At 40.8% G+C, this 24222-nt stretch overlaps 2 protein-coding genes and 1 long non-coding RNA gene across 7 annotated transcripts in view; 2 read left to right on the top strand and 1 right to left on the bottom strand.

Annotated features, from left to right (window-relative positions):
- The window catches only part of frmpd3 (FERM and PDZ domain containing 3), a 96726-nt gene extending 88772 nt beyond the window's left edge, over positions 1–7954 (top strand). For 3 of the 4 annotated variants that reach the window (XM_026190919.1, XM_026190912.1, XM_026190926.1), the window contains 5 exons: positions 137–226; positions 303–482; positions 647–782; positions 1486–2379; positions 2899–7954. In XM_026190919.1, coding sequence (XP_026046704.1) covers positions 137–226; positions 303–482; positions 647–782; positions 1486–2379; positions 2899–5699 — 4101 coding nt within the window. In that variant the 3' untranslated portion in view covers positions 5700–7954. The remainder of the gene's footprint in view (positions 1–136; positions 227–302; positions 483–646; positions 783–1485; positions 2380–2898) is intronic. The other variant, XM_026190934.1, reaches the window with a different exon arrangement.
- Positions 7955–13061: 5107 nt separating this feature from the next.
- On the bottom strand, positions 13062–14991 carry LOC113035397 (uncharacterized). The gene is made up of 3 exons (XR_003274342.1): positions 14814–14991; positions 13935–14014; positions 13062–13721 (listed from the first exon to the last, which is right to left on the bottom strand). It is a non-coding gene; the product is annotated as an uncharacterized LOC113035397 (long non-coding RNA).
- A 4513-nt stretch (positions 14992–19504) lies between these two features.
- prps1b (phosphoribosyl pyrophosphate synthetase 1B) lies at positions 19505–23403 on the top strand. Of its 2 annotated transcripts, none has more exons than XM_026190902.1 (7): positions 19505–19847; positions 20275–20458; positions 21019–21117; positions 21341–21465; positions 21647–21820; positions 22008–22167; positions 22316–23403. In XM_026190902.1, the coding sequence occupies exons 1-7, from the start codon at positions 19726–19728 to the stop codon at positions 22406–22408; spliced, it is 957 nt and encodes a 318-aa protein (XP_026046687.1). In that variant the 5' UTR covers positions 19505–19725; the 3' UTR covers positions 22409–23403. The 2 variants fall into 2 exon arrangements, with proteins under 2 accessions (XP_026046687.1, XP_026046681.1); XM_026190896.1 differs by having other exon boundaries at positions 20275–20464.
- Positions 23404–24222: the final 819 nt, after the last annotated feature.

Genomic DNA, 24222 nt, shown 5'->3' with positions numbered 1-24222 from the left:
TCCTTACAGATGTAACTGTTGCATAAGAGTTTATTAGAAAGAACTGTGGCTCAAGAGTGCCCCTAAGAGGCTGTATGGAGCACTAAAGGTGGACTGGTCTTTATTAAAAGATTCTTCTTTATCATTCTGTTGACAGGTCCCTCCACTGCAAGGAAAGCTGCAGTACATGCGTGTGCTCAATGACCTTCCACCTTTTGGTGGAATACTGTTCCATACTGTTGGACTGGTAATATATTTTTGGATCATTCGTCTGTAAAATGTCCATCCATCCATCATGGTAAAGTTGCTGTGTTCTTCTGTAGGAGGAGAAACAATCAGCTACAACCCTGTTGGTGGGTCCTCGACATGGCATCAGTCACGTTATTGATCTGAAAAATAACCTCACAACGGTTTTGGCCGAGTTCAGTCGGGTGTCTAAGATCCAGCTCTACCGTGAGAGCCAGGGAGTGGCTCGTGTGGAGGTGACAATCCATGAGGCCAAGGTATCATTACAAAGTGCCAAAAGTTTCATATTACAATAGTTTAAAACTTAACTTTGGAAATACTACAATTGTTTAGTATACACTGGTCAACAGTTAAATTTGATAAGGTCTATGCTTGTCCCCTATTAAGTCTCCTAATTCTCTTTCGTGACATTCCCTTACAGCCACTGGTTCTCCTCATGGAATGGCCTGATGCCAGTAACTTTGCGTGCCTCATCTCTGGTTACTTCAAGCTTTTTGTAGATCCTAAACGTACAATCTACTTTAGAACCCCGGGTCAGTCGCAGCTGACCAAGGCAGGTATGTCACTTTTAACCTCTGTTGTTCATTTGCAAAATGCCATGTTGATGCTGAACTACATGCCCACGCCCAAGTAAAGATTTAATTTAAAACTACAGAATACAACATTGTTTCCTTAATAGTTTAAGTTGAACAACATCACACATTCAGAGTCGTATAAGTGTCTTTCTTCCGGTTTCGTATTAGACACTGCATGTCAGGAAATTGGCAGTCTTCATTATGTTCAGTCTTCATGGACATTGATGGACACTGCTTGAAATCATTACCTGATTATCCAGAGTATCCTGGAAATCCCATCCCATGGCGCCCTCTGCTGTCTCTCTTCCCATCTCCATCTTGACTCATTTGGAAAAAAAGTAGTCCATATTTCACTTTTACACAAAATATCAACTGAAACTGATTAACTGAAATGTATTTTTGCTGTAATCATAAACATTTGCTGTCCAGACATGAACAGATCTGCTTCCATCTGCTGTATCAACCTTTAGTCTACATCAAAGAAGAACAGTACCATTCTATCATCACATCCCACTGAATCTAACCTTCTAACTTCAAACAAACTTCAACGTTCAATTTTCATTTTTGAAATAAATAATCCCCATGTGACCACCAGCTGCCGCCTGCTTTTCCATCTGGATCTTCTCTGTCCCCATTAGTTTTTAACTCCTCAAACTCTCCACTCCTCTGACAATTCTATCCTCAGATTACAGAAGTTCCTACCATGCACACCCACGCTCTGGGGCAGCCAGCTTGCCAAGTGGAGGGCGACGAGGAGACGAGAGGGAAAGCTCGCACAGGGAGTCAGGGTCTTCAAGGGCCGTGGTTCCCGCAGAACCTCAGCATCTAGGCCTGTGTCATGTCCACCTTCGAGAACAACAACAATTTCAGGATCTCCAAACGCATGCCGAAGCAGAACTCGACATCAATGAGAACTTTATTTCACAGGAGCCACCCGGACGGCCCCGCACAAAGTCAGATCCCACCCAGCAAAGTACAGAGGAAATAGCCGGAGTTTTAGAAAAGCCAGCAGTGGAGAATGCTGGATTTAGAATCCGAGCACAAACAATGGGTCAATCCCAGAAAACGTCACGATACTTCTGTGACTCCTGCAAAGCCAGGCTTAGGGCAGAGGGTCTCTCACCTGCAATGAACAGCAGTGGAAGCTCTGGGAAACACTGCTCCAGTACTTGTGCCTCCCGAGATGGAGGAGCTGTTGACCTGACAGCTCTACCACCACCACCTGGGAATGAAGAAGAGGACGAGGAAGAGGCAGTTGGCGGTGGAGAGAAGCTGCAACCACCACCACCTGCCATTGCTGCCCCACCACCTGGCTTCAGGGACAACAGTTCTGATGAGGATGACCCAAAGAGAGGGAGGAAGGCTCGTACCAGTGCCAGCACCGCGGTCGCCTCTGGAAAGCTGTCCCAGGCAAAGGAAGATGTGCCTGTGACACTTATTGATAATGTGGCCACAAGAACGGTCCGAGATCATGCCCAGGAGCTTGATGACGCTCTGGTGTCCACCTTACAGGCACTTGAAGCTTTGGCTGCCTCTGAGGATTACCCCCATCACCCTCAACAGCCAACACAGACTGCAGGTCAACAACCTCAGTCATGCCACTGTTCTCAAAATACACATGTACAAAACAGGCCATGGATTATGTACTGCCAGTAAACAGTATTACCATACATTTGCAATACATCATTTTAGTTCATTAATATCCAACTAGAAAGATATTTTAATTAAGCTTAAAATAATGTTGTCAGTCATCTAAAAAATAGCAGATTTTGCATGAATAAGGAATCAGTAGCTGCCTATTTAAGTCGTGTGCTTAAAAAAACAAGCCAACCAAATTTTTATATCTGCCTAAAATAGAGGCACTTACACTCATAGAGCTGTGCACACGCAACCCACAGTACTCTTGTGTCTTGTGTGGAAAACCCATTGATGCATAAAATTATCTGAAGAGATTTGATCCCGACTGATTTTCAGTTTCATTATCACAATTTTATCAGTCAGCTGGAAATATCAGTTTCCACAGAACACTATGAAAATGTTCTCTTTTTTTTATTTCGTGTGTTATTCTAACATTATACTGTGTTGCTCTCCTCTTCAGGCCTGATTGTCTTAGCTGCTATTACACCTGAGTCATCACTGGACTCAGGCCATGAGACCAACTCTTCTGAATTGACAGACGTTTCTGAGATGGTGTCAGCTATGAAACAGAACCAGAACCAGGCCTACCTGCTGGCTCACCATATCAACAAGGATCGGATCCTCTGCCGCCGTGACTTTCCCCTGGCAATCCCTGGCTGCACTGCAAAGACCATAGGGACTGGGGCCTTCTCCGTGGGTCAGATCCGTGCTGGCTGTCCACCCAAGCAAGTAATCCTGAGCAAGACTGTTCCCTTTAAAGTCAGCCCAAGCCAGGACTCTGCGGTTCTCAGTGTTGTGACAGAACAGGCGGGCAATCATGAAACTACTCAGATTGAATCGAAAGGGGAATTAAAAGCACCCACCAAAGCAAACACCCCAGAGCCCCCGTCTAAACCACCTGTGGAACTTAAGGCTTCTGGTGCTTCACACACAGAGCAAGTCAGCAAAGATCAAAAGTTAGTAAATTCTTCTGGGGAGACAGTGAGAGAAAATATCTCTGATGGTATAAAGGGGAAGACAGCAGTACCTCTCAATACAGACCCTGCAAACAAAGCCTTACCTAGTCTCTTGTCTGTGGATAGAACTGCCACTGCCAAGATTTCCCCCTCTAACATGTGCCAAGATGCCGAGACTGCCTCTAGTGAGACCATGAAGCCTTCAGCCTCTACAGAACTTCTGCCAGTTGATGACCTTTTCTGTACTTGTCCAGTACAACAGGAGTCTACATCTCAACTGAGACTAAAAGACCCACAGGTTCAGAAAATAGTCGTGTTTCAATCCTCATCTCCCACAGATGATGAGCGCCTTCGAGCCAAAGGTCTCCAGCTGGCTAACAACAAAGAAAATGCGGCGAAAATAGGACCAGAACCTAATTTGGCAAAACCCAGCCCACAAATACAAACCAAGTACTCCCCTCGTTTGCCTCCAAAAGCGGAGAGAAAAGAAACAGCTGAAAGCAAAACTGAGGGTGCCCTGGACAAATCACAACCTGAGTCGCAGAAATGCCCAGTGAAATCCTTACCTATTTTAGATGATCCAACAACCCCTAGTCACTCTGTAGATAAAGTCTCCACTCTCCCTGCCAGAGATTTGAAGAAACAGAGCAGTGGTAAGGGGAAGTCCCAGCGCAGTGCTCCCTTCCTGAGCTTTAGAAATCTTCTTTCAGCCACATTTCCAGCGAGAATGCGAAGAGAAACAGATGAGCGCAGGGCTCAGCTGCAGAAAGTTCGCCAGTATGAGCTAGAGTTTTTAGAGGAGCTGCTGAAACCAAAGTCATCGCAGGGAGAATTTATGCCCCAAGGTTCCTCACCCGTACCTTCAGGAACTCCTTGTTCCTGCCAGCTCCGTTCCAGTCCAGTCCTTAAGGCACCAGGGATCTCCAGGGAGCAGCGACGCAGTTGTGACTGCAAGCGAATGTGTAGGGGGATGCGACTACCTGACACACCAGTTGGCTCTACAACGGAGACTCAAAACAGAGGTAGAGAGAGAACTGTCTCGAAGACCCCTCCTGCAGTCTCCAAAGCCCCTCAAACCCAAGGTGCTACGAGGAGACCTCAGACTTTGGAGATCAAAACCACACGAATACGATCTACAAGTCTTGAGTCAAGAGAGCCAAGAGGAGAACATGGCTCCTGCTTGCCCACCTGTACTTCTCAAACAGATTGCATGGGAGCGCCACAATATAAGAAGCTTCAGAGGCGATACAGCATTGGAGAACTGGACAACAGCACTAGCACACCTGTGTATGCTGAGGTAAAACCCAAAGCCAAAAGTCTCGAGAAGGAGATGGAGAGAGTGAGAGCCACAGGGCTGAGGCTCCCCACCCCAGTAGAGCCAGTCCACACTCAGTCCCACCAGGAGGGGAAAGGGAAAAAGGGTGTGTTTTTCATTCAGGGAGAGGAACTACTGCGTGAAAACAAAGAAGGGACTGGAGAGGTGTTGCTGACCATACCTAGCGAAGACAGTGATGACAAAGACAAATGCTGCTCATTCTGTTTTTGCTACCGGAAGTGTGAGGCTGCAGACGAAAGCAGCGAGAAAGATGAACTTTCATACTCAATACCCCTTCAGGTCCTTCCAGGCATGGAGCTGGACTCACATACCTTTCCTGTCGTAAGCAAAACCCTCCAGGTTCTTAATGCCGAGGACTGCAGCGGGGACGAAGAGGAGGTGGAAGAGGAGGAACCTCAGATGCAGGAGATTGACCTGAGAGCCTGCGGTACACTGGAGGGGAGCCTAGCTCGGGTGCAGGCTTTACAAGGGAAAACGTTTAGCTTGCCCGATGGTTTTCTAAATGCTCAATTGGATGCTAATGAGTTGTTGGCTATCCTGCGTCACTGTGCTAACACCCCACAAGCTGAGGGTGAGGCTCGCCTTCAACCTTCACGGATTACAGAGTACAAACAGGAGCTGGCTGTGCGCTTCAAAGAATTCAGAGCATCTTGTCGGAGAGTGGCGAGTGTTGAAAAAAGTCCAACACGCATGCTTGCTGTTGTCACGGCTAGCTTTCAAGTGTTGTGTGAACTAACTCAGACTTTCATCAAACTGGTCAGAGGGGTTCGTTCAGAAGCCCAAAGGCTGCAGCTGTTGAGAAAAGTTGAGGAAGTTGCCATCAATTACACTTTGCTGTTGCGTGCAGCAGAAGAGTCAATGGGGCACTCAAGCAGCTTACCGACAAAAACAGTGAGCCCCCAAGTTTCCTCCAACGCCAATAACATGAGCTCCCTCACTCGACCCATCAAAACTTTGCCTTTGCAGTAAGATGAAATCAGAACAGTCCCGAATGTGGGTGGCAACTCTATCCAAATTCATTGTTTATTTATTTATTATTTACATTTTTTACGAGATGTGCAATGAATCATCTTCAGTAAAAATTGCAATGCAACTGTTCCATCACATGTTTACAGGCCCTGAGGTAGCCTCGTGGATCTTATTATGAAGTAGAAAGATACACCAAACTAATGCACAATGGGATATGAACCCTACACAGACTGGATGATACAGGGCTAATCACCTCATATCAATATTCACAATATACATAAATGATTATAGTATAATATTTTATATGTAATGTATATTTGAGTTGTGTCTACCTAGCAAATAATATAAAGTTTTGTGAAGAAAAAAGGTGAAGAATATATTTGAAATGTATTGAAACAAGAGAACTATTAAAATTATAACACATCAGAAATAAATGTATGCTTTGGACAAAAATATTTCAGAAGTCTCGTCAAGTATAGCAACTTCTGTAAAGTACGTAGTCCAAAGGGTTGGCTGGTTGGTTAGATGGTGTTAGATGGTGTTTGTGTTTATTGAATTTTCTGTTGTAATGCAAACTGGTCTCTGCTAGCTATGTTGACAGTGTGAAATACTGATACAAGAGTCAAAATGTAAGTGACAGTGTTGGAAAATGAAAAGCACTCAAAGACAAGTATAAATATTTAACTATACTGATAAACACATGCCCTTTCTCTCACTATAAAGGTGCAGGTATGAAACAGACCTGCTCAGGGCAGAAAATGTAGCATAGATTCAAGTCACAATCTTATTCACGGTACAGTAATGAGTGTTGTTACCTCATTCTGCTGCAGAGAAGGCATACCCACAATGTACTTAGTAACACAGACTGTATTTTATGCCACCACTAATCCATAGCTCACTTGCACCTCACCAATTGTTAACAATAGTTTATACACACCCACCTGCAAGTGAGTAGGCTTATCCTTAGGACTTTGCACAACCTCTGAAACTAGTTCTGAAGTTGAACTGTATCTTTTAATGTTTGATTCGCTGTTTCCAAGAGAGTTAATGCCGCTATTTTTTTTTTCACAATTCATCTCCTAAAAGTGAATGCTGATCAATTTTAAAAGATTCCCCTGTTTTTATTTAAGTTTTCAGAAACAATATAAACAAATTTGCTTTCTATGTGCTGTTACACATTGTGCAATCTAGCAAATATTTAAGAACACATAAAGTAGTTTTCTATGTATTTTAATAAAACTAACACATCATTTCCTGTCTGAAATCTTCTTTGTGTCTCATCCTCTTGTTATTCCTGGAAATTACAGCAAGAGCCTTTAGAATTTATGCCAGCCTAACGTGTGTAGTGGATGTGCTATTAAAAGAAAGTGCTGTGAAACCGTTTACCAATTATCAGAGGCAATTGGGCTAAATAACAAAAATACACAGGAAATGCAACTTACTGTTTTGAATAAAAATAAGATTGATCAGTCAGTTTTAAATCTAATGGTTTGCATGATTTAAGAAATCATCTGGTCCACAAAAGGTCTTAAAATAAACTGCAAACAACCTCAGATGAATAACAACACATGATCCGGTGCACCATGTCATTATTTTATTTTTTTAAATTTCTTTTTACAAAAACTAAGCCAAACTGTAGAAGCAGTGTCTGAAAAAAACCCAGTGACACCCTGTGAATCAGTAGCTTGCAGAACCACTTTTAACAGGAATAACTTGAAGTGATTTTTTTCTGTTTTGACTTATTCATCAATCCCATTGTTGTGGAGAAATTTTGGCCCACACTTCTTTGCAAAGTTGCTTATTTAAAGTGGAGTTTACATTTGTTTATGCACAGCACTGCATTTGAATCCAATTGAGGTTTGGACTTTGACTGGGCCATTGCAACACCTTGATTCTTTTCATTTTCAAACATTCTGTAGATTTGCTGCTGTATTTGAGATCAGTGTCATGTTGCACAGCTCAATTTAGCCATCAGACAGATGGCCTTACATGTGACTCTAGAATATTTTGATAAATGAGTTCATGGTTGACTCAATGACTCCCAGTTCCTGTGGCTTCAAAACCTGTCCTGTTTATGCTGATATGTTGTTTTGGGCTTTCACCACTGTGAATTATGGAGAGACAGACTTCTGAGGTCTTGTGGTCTGTTCAAATGCTGTCATGTTTTTTTAGGGAGAAGAGTCTCCTGGTAACCTTTCAAACAAGACTTACTTGTTTAGTTTTTTTATAATTGAACTGTCATAAAGTTTAAAATTTAACATGCTAACTGAGCCCAGTAAAAACTGAGATGTAGCTCTTGGGTTTTTTTGCAGTTTCTCTGAGCATTGCACAGTGTGACCTGGGAATTTGTTGGGATGTCCAGTACTTGGCAGATTGGCAACTTTCTTGAATGATTTCCACTTTTGAATAGTTGAATGATAGCCTTCAAATTCTTTGGAAATGGCCGTTTAACCTTTCCCAGAGTGATGGGTAGCACTAATTGCTTCTGTAAAATTGATGCTGATTCCTTTGATCACAAACCTGAATCTTGCAGATGAGCACTGTCAGAACATCTGCTTTTACAGAGGTGCTCACACTTGCTTAAGAGATGATCAGTTTACCAAGTACATCTAATTAGCAGCCCATAGCTGCTGCTTACATTTGTGGTTTCTATAGAAGCAGGAAGGGTGTACATAATTTTTCACATGATGCTTCTGCATTTGGCTTAATTTTTTTTAATTTTTTGAATAAATAAAGAAACTTTAATATTTCATGTGTCAAGTACCCTTATGAAGAGGCCAAAACATTAACATGTTTGTTGGCAAGGCAAAATACATTGCGAAATTAAGAGTTGTTAACTATTTACCTTAAGTTTTGTGCTAGTGCTAACTTATTCCCCCAGGAACTCGACACTGAACTTAAAATTTTTTGGTTTAGTAACACCGAGTTTTATTTACTTAATTTTATCACCTGGTAAGGACCCGATGATTGTTTTTATCATGTACTAATAAGTAAATCTTAGAACTGAAAGAGGGTGTGCTCTTTTTTTACATAAATGTAAATTATGAAAACATCTGTGACAACACTGCTTGTAAGGATGCTGAATGTCAAGCGGTAAACATGCTGCATAAAGCTAACTTGCAAATGTTCAATATTTTAGCATTTACATTTAATTTAAGCACACCTAAAAAAAACAAACTTAAATTATATCAAAGTGTTTCTTTAAACATAATCTCTTTTATTCAATTCTTTTTTAAAATAGATTAAATCTTTGATTACAGAAATATACCTCTGAGTGGTTCTACATTATCCTCATAACATAAATAATCATCAGTAACAGCAAATGTGGCACTTATTACACCTATACTGTGATATGCATTTTGTATGAGAGTTTCACCTTCAGTATGAAGGCCATTGGCACTGGTGTCTTGGTTTTATTGAGCACTTTCTTCTAAAAGTTTTTTTCCTGTTGATGTGTCATTTCCATAACCATAAGCAGTGTTTTCTTCTTCACTGTACTGCATGTTTCCCTTTACGTATTACACTTTCAGGGGCAGACACTTTGACCATTGAAGGTAAAGATACTATTTGTATAGATCATTTTCCACTTCTAAAGTAGAAAAAAGAGGCAAAACTGAAATGGTATGATGGCAACATATTAATGTTTTGAAAATGATATTCAGTATGGAGATGTATAATTTTACAGTGAAAATGTACATAATAAGATGATTCATTAAAAAAAGAAGAAAGAAACACTTTTAAAGCATCACTTGTATTCAGATTTATCCAACACTATGCTATTTTGTAAATAGGACAAAGTAATACATATCTGTATGGTAATTATTTATAGTAGTAATGTAACATAGTGACTAATAGCAAAACATATATTTTAAAGACTATATTATGATTATAAAGCATGGGACATGTTTATTTTTATAATCAAAAATAGCAGACAATGTTCCCTCATCAGCATATTTCCACATTATAATAAACATTCTTTGTGGTTGTCATTGTTCCAGTTGCTTTGCTTAAACTGTGTGGAGTAGTCTGTGCTTCATTCATACGAAGAGCTCACCCTGATTGATCCATTGTTTCTTTATGTGCACCTATTCATTCCTGTCTTTATTTACTGTCAATGATCTTGTCGTCAGTGTGGTCTTCTGTCTGTGTACAAGTTAACCCATGTTTTAAGAGCAATAAAGCATATTATATAAACTTCTTCAGAGAATTTGACAATGACATTGCACGCACTAAAGTCGAGCTAATGCCAGGCTGTCCATTAAAATGACTTTGAACGAGTAAGTCATGTGAAAGACTACCAGGAAAGGTTCTTGCTGCTGTCTTACTGCCTTTTGCTAAAAACTGATGTTGACTTAGCAGTGCAAACGGCACTGACTTGGCACAATACCAACTACTGACATGGCTATGATATTGCATATATTTTCGTGTGCTGTGCTTAATGTTAAATATTCCAAATCACATCAGGCCACAACCAGATTAGCCAAAACAATGCAGTAAGATTGTGGAAGTTACAAAAGTGTCAATAGTTAAAGATAAAAACAACAGCAACAATAACTTTCAGTGGAAGTAACAGAGCAGAGTTCCAGGAAAGAGGTGTAGTTTGTTACCCCTGAGATGAATTGTACCAAAAAGCTAATGCAATATTAAATCAAGAGACACTACTTCCACCTTTACATTGTGCTACGTTCCTGTTAAAAGATATTTGCAGCCAAATTAGGTGTTTAATCCTCTCCATTACTGAGATCGCTCCACTCTTCCCCTCCAACATTTTTTGTGCAGCACAAGTATTGCCCCTTTGGAAAAATAAATGCATGAGTAGATAACATATCATTTATCCAGAATGTCAGCCATTTTCCTGAAGCTTCTGTTACCCAGCATGTTTAGTGGACACATACCTTTGGCCAGATGAAATGTGATTGTGTGGGTGATTGTAGTATGTTTGCAAGCTGGAACGATAAGTTCACGTGGTGTACAGTTTCACTTTCATGGACATCAGGGTAATGTTGGACAATTTTCATTAGCGACCATTGCCTTGTTGTTCTTGGTCTTCATGCATTCAGCATACTGCAGTTTGTGGTGTGTTTTGAGGCACTCTTCTTGGTTATCGTCACTTGCATTAAATCAGAGTTGATGATGATCCACTTTGAAGAACAAGCCTTTTACTTTCTGCCAGACTTGTCCAGGAAACTTCAGCACACATGCAGGCACGTGGGCGAACACTGATTTGGGGAGTGCTTGATTTACTTTGCATGCTATTCACAGAGTACGCATTTATTCATCTGGTTCCATGAAAACACAGCTTTACAAAATCCAGAGTTTCATTTCCTTATTTATACGGTCAGTGTAAAGCACATAACAGAACATATGTACAGACTCATGTGTCTGAAAACATGAAATAGCAGTTTGTTATTGTGTCTTATTATGTTTGAGATGAGCATTTTTATAATCAGGCATTGATGAAAGGACATGGATGGTCATCAGTGGACACCGTGGGTTTATTTTCAGCTCAGAATAACATATATATTCTACATCTTTCTAATACTGTGTCTCTGTGGACAATAAGGCAGCTGTTAGACAGTTTCTCTGATAGGTTTGCCTTCTGTTACTCTGTTTAAATAAAATTACAGTATGGTATTAGACTCCAGTGATCTAATCAAGCCATGGGTAAAATTTATTTAGTGTGTTGAAAATCTGTTTTTTCTAAGTCATCTTAAGCCACATATATAGCAATTACATTTATATGGCTGTTAAATCTAAACACATAAATATACCGATCGTTGATAGAATTATTTGTTTTGTTCTAAGCGGTCACACTGATGGAGAAATGTGTGTCAAACTATTTTGCAAAGAAAAGTGTCTGGACTTCTTTAAGTTGCTTGAAGACGTTTCACCTCTCATCCGAGAAGCTTCTTCAGTTCTAAGGTCAAATGGTAGAGAGTCCCAGATATAAACCTAGTGGGAGTATCCCCCTTCAGAGGGACAAAGGAACCCCCTGATGATCCTCTAATCGCCTGAGCCAAGGTGTGAAACTGGGTGTGGGTCCCAATCAGCCAGAGTTTCGGGTGTGTTCATTGTGAAACCTGGCCCCACCTTATCATGCGAATTCCTGAGATCAGATGGCCCAGGATGTGAGTGGGCGTTAAGGCGTCTGGGAAGGGATCTCAAAACTGGATTGGTGTCGTAAACCCCCGCCTCTGTTCAAAGATGGTCGCTCACAGTGGACATAGATGGCTTCTTTCACTCCTCTTTCAAACCATCTGTCCTCTATGTCCAAAATGTGAACATTGGCATCCTCGAAAGAGTGTCCTTTATCCTTAAGATGCAGATGGACTGCTGAGTCTTGTCCTGTGGAGGTGGCTCTTCTGTGTTGTGCCATGCGCTTGTGAAGTGGCTGTTTGGTCTCTCCAAGTCAGCAAAGTCAGCAAAGAGGCACAGAAAAGAAGACCAGACACCAGCGAGGGAGGATAAGAAGGACAGACGCAACAACATTGTCATCCCCTATGTAGCCGGTGTATCAGAGAAACTCAGGAGAGTTTTCTCCAAGCATGACATCCCGGTGCATTTCAGACCCAGCAACACGCTCAGACAAAAACTGGTTCACCCGAAAGACAAAACGCCAAAACACAAACTTAACAATGTGGTGTATGCTGTACAGTGCAGCGAGGAATGCCCAGACCTCTACATTGGAGAGACCAAACAGCCACTTCACAAGCGCATGGCACAACACAGAAGAGCCACCTCCACAGGACAAGACTCAGCAGTCCATCTGCATCTTAAGGATAAAGGACACTCTTTCAAGGATGCCAATGTTCACATTTTGGACAGAGAGGACAGATGGTTTGAAAGAGGAGTGAAAGAAGCCATCTATGTCCACTGTGAGCGACCATCTTTGAACAGAGGCGGGGGTTTACGACACCAACTCTCTGCCATCAATAATCCGGTTTTGAGATCCCTTCCCAGACGCCTTAACGCCCACTCACATCCTGGGCCATCTGATCTCAGGAATTCGCATGATAAGGTGGGACCAGGTTTCACAATGAACACACCCGAAACTCTGGCTGATTGGGACCCACACCCAGTTTCACACCTTGGCTCAGGCGATTAGAGGATCATCAGGGGGTCCTTTTGTCCCTCTGTGGGGGGTCACTCCCACTAGGTTTATATCTGGGACTCTCCACCATTTGACCTTAGAACTGAAGAAGCTTCTCGGATGAGAGGTGAAACGTCTTCAAGCAACTTAAAGAAGTCCAGACGCTTTTCTTTGCAAGCTCCTTTGACTACGATGACCTGGATGACTGAGAACCTTCACAGACATATGTGTCAAACTATCTTTAATATTATTTAAGTGAACATGAGGCTGAAATAACTTTAAGATTTTAAAACAAAAATTCATCTAGTTTAAAGTGAGTAAAGCAACAGTAAACTCAAGGCACTTTACATTGTAAGATAAACACCCCACAATGATACAGAGAAGAACCCAACAATAAGTTGACCCTAATAAAAGCACTTGGTGATAGTGTGAATGAGAAACTCCCATTTAACAGGAAGAAACCTACGACAGAACCAGGCTCACAGGGGACAGCCATCTGCCGCGACCTGCTAGACTAAATTAGACTGAAACTAAGAGTTTGATGAGCCTCCTTTCTGAAACAACAATGACTTCACACACCAGTCAAGCCCGACATAAAAACACAGTTTTGTACTCACAATAAAACTGTTCACAGCAGATAAAGCGCATGACTACAGTCCCCTTTGTGTGAGGTTCTGATTTTCTCAAACGCTATTTACTTGGACGCTTAATGGACTGAGCCATTGTTAATTCCACCTGTGCAGACTTTCAATCAGTCAGAAAAAATATTACTACAGTACCGAAACTGGATTCAAAGTCACACAAAAATCTCACAAGGCTGCTTTTTTAACCAGCAAGAATCTGAATTAACATTTTTTTATTAATTTTTTTTTACATATCCTGCCACATATTGTGTGATGATATTCTCTCATAAAGGATTGGTCCAGGGTAGCCTAAAGTAAATAAGGTAGTAGACAAAATTAAGCAGTGAAGCCTTTGCTTGGCATTTAAAGTTTGACCATTGATTATCAAGACACTTTTGAACATTCCTAAGAAAAGAATTACTTCTGCGATCACTCTCACTGTCAAATTATTTTACTATTAATATCTGCTTATTCCTCTATGACAACACATCTTTGAAAATGAATATAGTGGAAAATTAATACCTTTTCCTGTTTGTATTTTTCTTCAGGTCAGCAGTTTTGTCAAACAGAAAGAAGGAACAACCAGTCATGTGCTAAGACCTCTGCCAACAGAACAAAAAGTTATTAGTTTTGATGACAGTGCAAAATTGTGCAATTTTGTTCCACATCCAGCTTGAGGATTAACAAACCATGTATTAGTCACAGACTACTCTGCAATACAATACAATCGATATCTTTTGACTATCTTCCACATGGAATGAGGAACATAGAAATAGCCATTTTCACAGCCTGGAAGCATAATTAAAAATTCAACATCCATTAAGTCTTATCTACTCCTTTTTACATACTACGTTTTGATGCTGTTTAGTTTACAATAAGGAGTGTGGATAAGAGTATCCATGACATCCATTTATAATAGCAATCCCTAAATGGATCCCAGTTGTTCTACTGTATGCTAACCTTATGGCACAGTAGTCAGCATGCCCAATGCTAACAATTAAGTTTTTTATTTTCCTCTTCAAAAACAGGATTTACTGGTCAGTGTTTTTCTGTCGCTGTTTGATTTGTGCTACATGTAGCTGCCGTTGGTTAGCAACATGGCTAATGCTAACAGCATACACACGATTAGCTTAGAGTGAGGATTATAGAACCGTTCATTTACAAAAAGCAAAAATACGCAATGAAAACACCTCACTACACATCAGGGTTGGGACCAGATCATATCAGTTGGACAGAGGGGCATTCGGTGAATAATTAAAATCATAAACACACATAGTACACACATAGAGAAATGTAGTCACAGTTAGAAATGCGCACAAATGTCTATCTTGGATTGCAGAGACAAACAGGAGACAGCAGAAACATTCTCACTGGATGTAGAAAGTGGATCAGTGAACTCACCATTGAGCAGTTTACCGTGAGCACCGCATTTCCATTTGTTTTGCATTTTTCCAGTAGGACCATGCTTTAAAACTAGCTGCACAAGCTGATGAATGACCTCATTTTAGCTTCAAAGACACATGAAGTACTTCCCACTAAAGCACTAAACTACAGTGAACCAAATAATTAAAGTAAGCTCACACTACATTACACTTTTTGGAGATATGGGTGTTTATGTTTTTCATTACAAAATTGTATAAATTAGTGTAACTTATAGTTCAAGTGTATAAGCAGAATTCAGCTGAGTGGGCATAATTACTATATTGAGTGGGCCTGAACCCCCAAAGCCCTAACACTAGTACACAGTTTGTAACAGAACTAAAAGTAATGATTCAGCAGAAAATGTTCCCCATCAGCGCTGCTGCACATGTTCAAGCTTGAGTTCACTTTATTTTATTTTCTGTTTAATCTCCAGTAACACAACATATTCTATGAATTAACATGTTTTTAGCAGCTGTCCTGTTTGGACTACAGCTTTTAATGTGCTAGGAAAAATCAGGACAAAACTTGGATTTAAACAATATATTAATACAAAGAAAATGATTTTTTTTTTTTTATCGCAGCTAACTTAAAGGGTTTGAGCACTCTGTGACACGGTTGACTGTCAAAATCTATAGGTGGATGAAAAATATTAAAAATTACAGTGTAGTGTCGGCAAAACAGCTCCTTAAACTACATTTGGTCAGCCAAGTTATTTCTCAGAGATGCTAATCTGAAAATGCTGCAAAATGTGCATCTCTTCTAAATAAAAAAACAAACAGCTGCAGCTTAATAAAGCTTCACCACATCTAACCCTACCTAACTCTACCTATCATACTCTACCTAATCAAAGCTTATATTAACCCTTACCAAATATATATCTAATCCAGCCAGGATAGCAAGCACAATGAAATGCAATCAATTTTTATACATATTTGATGCTTACTTTACTATTTCCAGGGCTGAATGTAAAAGAGTGATTTGATGATTAAGGGTGAGACAACCAACAGTTTAGAGTCATGGCTTTTAAAAGTATATTCAAGTATGGATGGCTGGTTTGCCGGGTAACATTCCCAGACCCTCAGGGCCATGTAAGGCTGGAATGGCCTCAAATACCTGGCCTGGTTACACAATGCTCCGTGTTCTTGTATAAGATCACAAGACTTTCATGTTACAGCAGATGAAAACAGTGTGAGAGTAATGCAAATTTAAGGAGGTTGTGGTATGCTTTGAACTAGATTGGAGAATTTCTATTGACACTTAGGAATCAGAGAGACACTCTAGCATTGTCCTTTAATAGGCTTTCTTCAAGTGGTGCCTTTCTATTCTGGGGGAAGGCACCACCAATTGGTGGATGTGAAACCTGGATAAAAAGGAACATAATGAAAGAAAGAAAAATGGTGGAAACTTGCTGAAGAATAAGAAATGTTAAATCAAACCTAGGCTTTATTATAGATCTGACACAAAATTAATTACTCCTTGTTTGTGCTTATTGCCCACCCCAATCATTCACTTTAAAGTTGCCTTAAAATGAAACAATCCCTGACCAGTATGAACAGGAAGAATGATTATGAGCAAACCTGCTTCAGTTTTCCTATTAGTACCAGGCTATTATTCTTTTTTTAGTATTTGCTTTGTGGTTGGGTTTAGTTTAAGGCAGAAATGAAGCAATAAAATGTACGACTGGAGAGACAAATAGGTCTACAAAATGTCTTAACATCTAAGCAATAACACTGTCATTGCCGCCCTCTATTTACTCAACCTGTATGTTCTATCAGTTGTGTGCATGTGCATAGGCACTGATCTCTTTTCCACGAGTTGGCATGGCCGAGGGAGAACTTCTAACCTCTAGTTATCAACAGTTTATCAACCCTTTATTCATTGTCAGATTGTTTTTCTCCTCCATGTGGTGGTACTGCTGACAGAGAGCATGGATAGCAGTAAAACTTTCTTGTTTACCAGTACATGCATGTTTGTTGTCTTCCTCCTTGCAGATACTGGAAGCCAAACTCTATGGAAATGTAGTAGAAATACTTGCTTGAGTCAATGTTTTGGAAATACTTTCATAAAGCTTATTCTTATTCTGTTTTTGCATATTACTGAACTCACTCACAGTTGTGTCCTGACTCCTGACATTGAGTTTCTTGGGTAAAACTGTAATGCAGTAACTCTGTCTAGGAGAGACACTCTAATAATAAAGTTAGTCTCGTCCATCATGGTCTAAAGGATTACTAAGTTTAGTCACATCAGAGTAGGCAATGTTGTTATATCTCACAAGGTTAAAGTTTTGTCATAATGTGAGATTGGCTGGATCCACAAAGCAGACTTCGTGAGTAAGTAGGGAAGGGACTGTGGTGGTGGAATGAGTATAGGAACACAGGAGGTTTACAAGGTGAGAGAGAGTGACACTGTGAATATTGCAGGTTCTAAACTGAAGCAGATCAAATCTAACTTGAGGCTGCGAAGTGGCAGAATATGGAGGAAGTACTAGATCAGCAGGTGGGTTTCCTTGGAGAGCAGGTGGAGAGCGGGCAGGCAGGTTGAGTCTGGGTCACAGACATCCAGAGGTCCAGGTAGCAGTGAGAAAGAGATGCAAAACAGCTTGAGTTGTTACCAGATTGCGGGAAAGTTGATTCTCAAGCCAGCATGCTCCAAATGGGGCTCTCAAATGAGCAGCTAAGAAGGGCAGAAGAATAAAAGGATGAGATCAAACAAGACTGATAGTGCCCTAGAGTCACCAGTTTAATGGGAACAGTCTGTTAGGGAACTATGGCCTGTCCTTCTTACACTTGAAGCCTGATGAATCAACTACCAACAGGTGAGGAGGTGTTGACCCACACTGCGAAAACATCTTAATCTGGTTTGGGAACAGCACCCTGCAGGGCAGACGAGCTCTACAGAGGGTTGTGCGATCAGCTGAGCGCACCATCCTCTCCGAGCTCCCTGACCTGCACTCAATCTACAGCAGGCGGTGCTGGACCAAGGCCAGGAAGATCGTGAAGGACCTCAGCCATCCCAACAACAGACTGTTCTCTCTGTTGAGGTCAGGAAAGTGATTCCGCTCCCTGAAGACCAACACAGAGAGACTGAGGAGGAGCTTCTTCCCGCAGGCGATACGGTCTCTCAATCACACCACCACACAGTACTGACCCACACATATAGTTCTTACACACACACTGGACATTCTGGACATTGTTTTCACTCATCACTTTAAGCATATTTGCACTGCACAAGACACTTACAATTGTGGATTGCACAACACTGGACATTATATTCTTCATTTCCAGTTAATACTTGTACAGCTGCTGTTATTGTGTATATATATATTTATATTTCTTCATACATTCTTATATATTTCTATACTGTGTATTGTGTATTTTGTTGTACAGTTATTTTATTTTCAACTTTAATTTATATATTTTATCTTATTCTTTCCCAGTTAAATTTACCCTTCTTTCTAATTTGTGTTGTACAGTTATTTCATTTTTAACTTTAATTTTTATATTTTATTTTATTCCTTCCTAGTTAAATTTACCCTTTTTAATTTTCATATTTATTTCCTATCTTATTCATAGCCTTTTCTTTTTTTTCTTCAGGTCACGAGCAGTTGTCTAAGCATTTCACTGCATATCGTACCGTGTATGACTGTGTATGTGACAAATAAAATTTGAATTTGATTTGAATTTGAAACTCCGCCTTAAGGTGGAAACCTGAGACAAAACTAGCATGACAACTCCATGTTGTAAAATTGAAAGAAAAAGAGAAACACAAACAAAACCTCAAGAAAAAAAGCCCTCAACAAAACTGCCCAGTTCTGCAGAATCAACAAGTTTGGCCAAGGTTAAGGGGCTCTCTACTTATTTTAAAAGCTGTGTCTAATATCCAGTGATGTTCCTTTATTAGACGTGCACTTTAAAATGTCAAAGTCAGGAGTCTGCTGTCTGATTTAGGTGAGGAGTTTTGAGTTGTTGGTAATGTAGTAAAGGGGGTTGCAAATGTTACTGCATGTTTGCATGCACCCCCCCCCCCCCACATAAGTTGTTTTTTTCCTGCCCTTAGGGAGGAAAATCGGAAACAAAACAAAAAAAAAAACAGATGCACATCTGCTACGTTACAAATTGTTAATTATTTGCTTCATCTTGGAGTTGCACAGTGTATTTGTAGATCTACAGAAACTATGAAGATGCTAAGTTTTTTTTATTGGCAGTGAGTAGGATGGACAAGATTAAAAATGAGAAAGCGACGGCGGAGGTTGAGCAGTTTGTAGACAAAGTTAGAGAGGTAAAAATGAGATGGTTTGGACACATGCAGAGGAGGTATAATGGATATGGACCTGCAAGGCAGGAGGAAAAGAGAAAGACCACAGAGGAGCTTCATAGATGTAATACAGAAGGACGTGCAGAGGCGGTGGATAGTAGGGATGGGGTGCAGATGGTCTGCTGTGGTAAAATCTAAAAAGAGGAGATTTACTAATGTCAATTTCAGGCATGTTTTTAATATCATACAATAAAATGTACAACTCGCAAAAAAAGTTGAAAAAACCAAACACATCTATTTATATAGTTGCGTGTGGACTCATTATTACATTTTTACCCGTCTAAACTTCCGAGCTTTCTAGACTCTGCTCGCTCACGTGACTGTGTCAAGGCCGGAAGACGTAATTACGGTGTCGACGTCAGCAAAAGCGTGCGCGCCACCTTCAGAGGAAGCTGCACGCGGGATGTGTGGGACATAATGGTGGATAGGTAGGGAACACACTTAAGCTCGCTAAGAGTAGCTCTTCAACTGTTGATCAATTCCCAGTTGTTGTCTTGGACTCTTCCATCGCTCTGACCCGACAACCGCTCGCTGCTGCAGCCCGCTTGGACTGGACGACGCCCTGGACCACAGAAAAATGCCGAATATCAAAATATTTAGCGGTAGCTCACACCCGGACCTGTCTCAGAAAATAGCGGACCGCCTCGGTCTCGAGCTGGGAAAGGTTGTAACAAAGAAATTTAGCAACCAGGAAACATGGTGAGTTGTTTTCTTTGTTTTGTAGCTACTTTAAAAAAGGCTTAGATTTTAGAGGTGTGTCTGGTAGGCAAATATCGTAGCCTAGCGACATGTATTAATGGGAAACGTGGTGTCACGGTGAAAGTGCCGCGCACTGTTGTCAGGAACTTGTAGTCCATGCGTTCCACAGAACTAATGCTAACCAGCTAATTCTCAGCACCAAAGCCGCCTCAAAATAGGTTTAAAGTGCCATCATGTACCGTCTAGAGACTGTCATTTCCGGACTGCATGCTTCTTTTTTTACCCTCAGTTTAACGCTTGTGCAGATCAGATCACAAAGGCAAACACGAGCCACTGTTTACTCTCCCTCATCCATCTCCTACCTGCCATGATGTGTTAGCTCCTTATCCCTAATTGTTTATTTTTGTCACCTTCTCTCCTCTGGCAGCGTGGAGATAGGGGAGAGCGTGCGTGGGGAGGATGTCTACATCGTACAGAGTGGCTGTGGAGAGATCAATGACAATTTGATGGAGCTGCTGATCATGATAAACGCCTGCAAGATTGCCTCCGCCTCCAGGGTCACTGCTGTCATCCCCTGCTTTCCGTACGCCCGGCAGGACAAGAAGGACAAGGTGGGGGTGAGGGATATCTGTCTACTTACTTCTGTCATGCCATTTGCCATCCAGCACCATGACAAGAAGCCTGCAGCCATGCCCATCAGCCAACAGGGCATATTTGCTTTTCTTTGTTTTTGTTCCCTCCTTTGTATTGTTTGCTAAGTTAACTTGAATTGCACTTCCATACCTCCCCATGCAGCTGTTTGGATTTTTATTTATTCCCTTTTTGGCATTTTAATCATACAGCACAAATCAAATGTTTTTACATGTTAATCTACTAAATAAAAAATGTTAATATAATATTGCAATGTGAGTTTGCTTTGTAGCAGGGCCAAAGCCATCATTCTCAACTGTTTTGGCTATTCTAATGAATGCCTTTTGTAGCTAAATCAACCCATCTACCTCTTATATTGTCAGTACTAATGTATAGTTTCACTATGACAGGGTAACCTGCAGCATTTGTCTGCTATAATTTTACTGAACTGCTAAGCTCTCTTAAGTGTTATTTTTAGAACTGAGCACTGCTTGCCAGTTTACTTATTCCATGTGACTAACAAGAGCTATTTTCATTACAGAGCCGTGCCCCTATCTCTGCCAAGCTGGTGGCCAACATGTTGTCAGTATCAGGCGCTGACCATATAATCACAATGGACTTGCATGCTTCACAGATCCAGGTGAGCAACACAACAGTACATGCAAACAGACTTGTTTCTCATACACCGCCCTCCAATTGGTCAACCCTGCAAAATCACCATTTTGGTTTGCATTTTAAACTCCCATGTGGCTGACATGTGAAAATTTGCATTGTGAATCTTGTTGTTTACTTGGATACTATAAAAGAAAATGAAAGCCCATATGTTTAACCAGTGTGTGTGTGTGTATATCTCTTATTTGCAGGGATTCTTTGATATACCCGTTGATAACTTGTATGCAGAGCCAGCTGTTCTGAAATGGATTAAAGAGAACATCCCAGAGTGGAAAAACTGCATCATTGTCTCACCTGATGCAGGAGGAGCCAAGAGGTATGCTCCCACAGGAGTTCTACCTTTAACCATAGCTTAACCTTTCCATATCTTCTCTAGAGTTTAATTTAGATTAACATTCTGTTGGCTTTACCTATCTCAACAGGAGTTTAATTTGATATGTAAAAGTAGTTTAAACACAGAGCTTTAACTGGTGCAATGCTTGCTTTTTCTTTTGCAGGGTCACATCAATAGCAGACAGGTTGAACGTGGACTTTGCTCTTATTCACAAGGAAAGGAAAAAGGCGAACGAGGTGGACCGCATGGTTCTCGTCGGAGACGTGACCGATCGGGTCGCCATTCTTGTGGATGATATGGCCGACACATGTGGCACAGTCTGCCATGCTGCTGACAAGTAAAGCACTTTCTTAATCTTTTAAATCAAGTAAATTTTGAGCTTTGCTCCAGTGCAAGACGCAGAGCTATTTGGGCTACTATGGAAACTAAGTGATCATTACTGAATCCCATTTAGACATGTGTTTTGCAGACTGTGTCCAGTGATATGGAGGCTCGTAATGCATCTTGCTCTTTCTCTCTTTTAGACTCATTTCTGCTGGAGCAACTAAGGTGTATGCCATCTTAACTCATGGCATCTTTTCTGGCCCAGCGATCTCCCGCATCAACAATGCTTGTTTTGAAGCTGTGGTTGTCACCAATACGATCCCTCAAGAGGAGAAGATGAAGCATTGTTCCAAAATACAGGTCAGGAAATTGAAAACAGTTTCCAGAACAGAAATTGACATAAGAGCTGAAAAACGTCAGGTTGCTGTATGCATTTTTGGAAAGCTGGTGTTTGAAGCTGCACAGTGTCTTACAGTTTGTGTGACATCTTGTTCTTTCTTGCCTTCAGGTTATTGACATCTCCATGATCCTTGCTGAGGCCATTCGCAGAACTCACAACGGCGAGTCCGTGTCGTACCTGTTTAGCCACGTTCCCTTGTAACAAAAGCTGTCTACCATCAACCTTGTGCTGTTAACACCAAATAAGAGAAGAGGGATTTTCCCCAACTCAAACACAACCATTAACAAAGATGTTCAGCTAATTGTTTGGAGGGAAAAGAAATGTCATGTCTGTTACTAACGCTGGCCCCACCTCACTTTAAGTCCTTTCCCTTTCAATGGTGTACCATCACACCTCGGGCACCAAAGCAATCACAAGCTACCAATTCAGGCTGGCATATTTATTTTATATGGATAAATGGTGTTTTATCCACTGTGAACTTTGTTCTTCATTCATAACTTTTCGATCCAGAGTTTCTCCTGACCATCTCACCTCTGCAGGAGTAATTTCAGTCTGTTGTCAAAGAGCTAATATGAATAACCCTGGACGGCTCCAGTGGTCAGGAGAAGCTTCTGCTATATGAAGCTGTTACAGTGCTTTTTGTTACATTGAATGAGAGTAGTTCTTTTTTGTTCCTTGTTTTATCCACTGCTGTTTAAAAGATTATAATTACTGAAGTGAATGTGTTTTGAGAGAGTTTACAGTGCCACTGAAGCTCCACTCAACCAAGTGTGCCTCAACAGTCTGAAATGAAAATATTTTTCTTGCTTTATTTTATTTCCCTCCCTCCCATGTTTCTGTTTGGATTCCCATTGGACAAAGCACTTCGGTTTGTCTTAGCAGGCTGAAAACAATAATTTTGGATATTTCTTTCGGCTCTTGAGGTGCCCTCATTGAGTGGGGTTTGCCCAGTGTCCTCGAGGGTCTGTGAGGAGCCTTCCATAGTTGGGTTGTTTGGTTTTTAGCTTGGGGTCTCTGCAGGCTGGAGCTTCCTTCAGAAATGTTCACCTGCCTTTTATTTCTTTGTCTGGAGGAAGGAGTTGTCAGTTATGTGCATAATCCAAATCTTTGTGTTTTTATTTTTTTCAGTAGACTGAATGTGCCAGTTATTTGATGAATGCATTCTTAATACAATTAAATATGCATCAGATCTTAAACATGGCTCTTCTATGTCTTTTTTCTGCTTAGACACATGAAAGTTGAACCTAGTTGAGGTTGTCCGCAGTCATCTTAGACCACATAAAAGTATATAGTCCATTTGAGTTACATTCTCAGTACTAGGAAAAAATGTCTTTTATTAAAATGCTGTTTAGATGGAGCTCTCAAAAACCAGGAGTGAAGGCTGCTTGAAATTTCACCTACAAATTAACCCAAGCTGCTACATGGGATCAATGAGATGTCACAGAAGGTTGTACTAGACAGTTGGCGGATTAAACACTGTAATGTGCAATCCCACGGTAAGACATTCACAAATCACTCCACAAGCTCAACTAAAAAAAGTTCAGCACCGCAGTGCATGTGTGTGTGTGTGTGGGGTGGGGGGGGGTGCTGAAAGGGATATATATTTGTTATTCTGGAAAGTAAAAATCACAACCTGTTCATTAAAATGTGTTCAGCATTTACACATTGATTATTCATCTGATCAATCATGACACGTACTGTTCTCCCCTGTATAAGCCATCGATGTAGGGTAAAAGTATCAGTATTGGTATGTTGTAAATGCCAATACTGATCCTGCATTTACTTGGTATCAGATCAAAACCAAAATCTGCAGTATGGCATAGCACTAATGCACAATACTTTAATTAGACTGGATGTAGCTTATAGCTAATTTCCACAATGTCCTTTTTCCTGTAACCTGGCTTATTTTATTCTTTTTAGTAACCAAGGATACTTTGTATTATTTTATATTACTCCTGCATTTTACCGTAATATTTTGTGATGCCATTTTTTAATGTAATCCAAATATAGAGGGC

This window comes from Astatotilapia calliptera, chromosome 2 (assembly GCF_900246225.1).
Source record: "Astatotilapia calliptera chromosome 2, fAstCal1.2, whole genome shotgun sequence".
Classification (NCBI taxonomy): domain Eukaryota; kingdom Metazoa; phylum Chordata; class Actinopteri; order Cichliformes; family Cichlidae; genus Astatotilapia; species Astatotilapia calliptera.
The sequence above is the reverse complement of the archived record's forward strand: the minus strand, read 5'-3'. Positions and strand labels throughout refer to the sequence as shown.

Bases quoted from the DNA above. Each gene is read 5' to 3' on its own strand.
- prps1b (XM_026190896.1), top strand. From the start codon at position 19,726: ATGCCGAATATCAAAATATTTAGCGGTAGCTCACACCCGGACCTGTCT. The intron at 21,466-21,646 runs GTATGCTCCCAC...TTTCTTTTGCAG, and splicing joins GATGCAGGAGGAGCCAAGAG to GGTCACATCAATAGCAGACA. The intron at 21,821-22,007 runs GTAAAGCACTTT...TCTCTCTTTTAG, and splicing joins GTCTGCCATGCTGCTGACAA to ACTCATTTCTGCTGGAGCAA.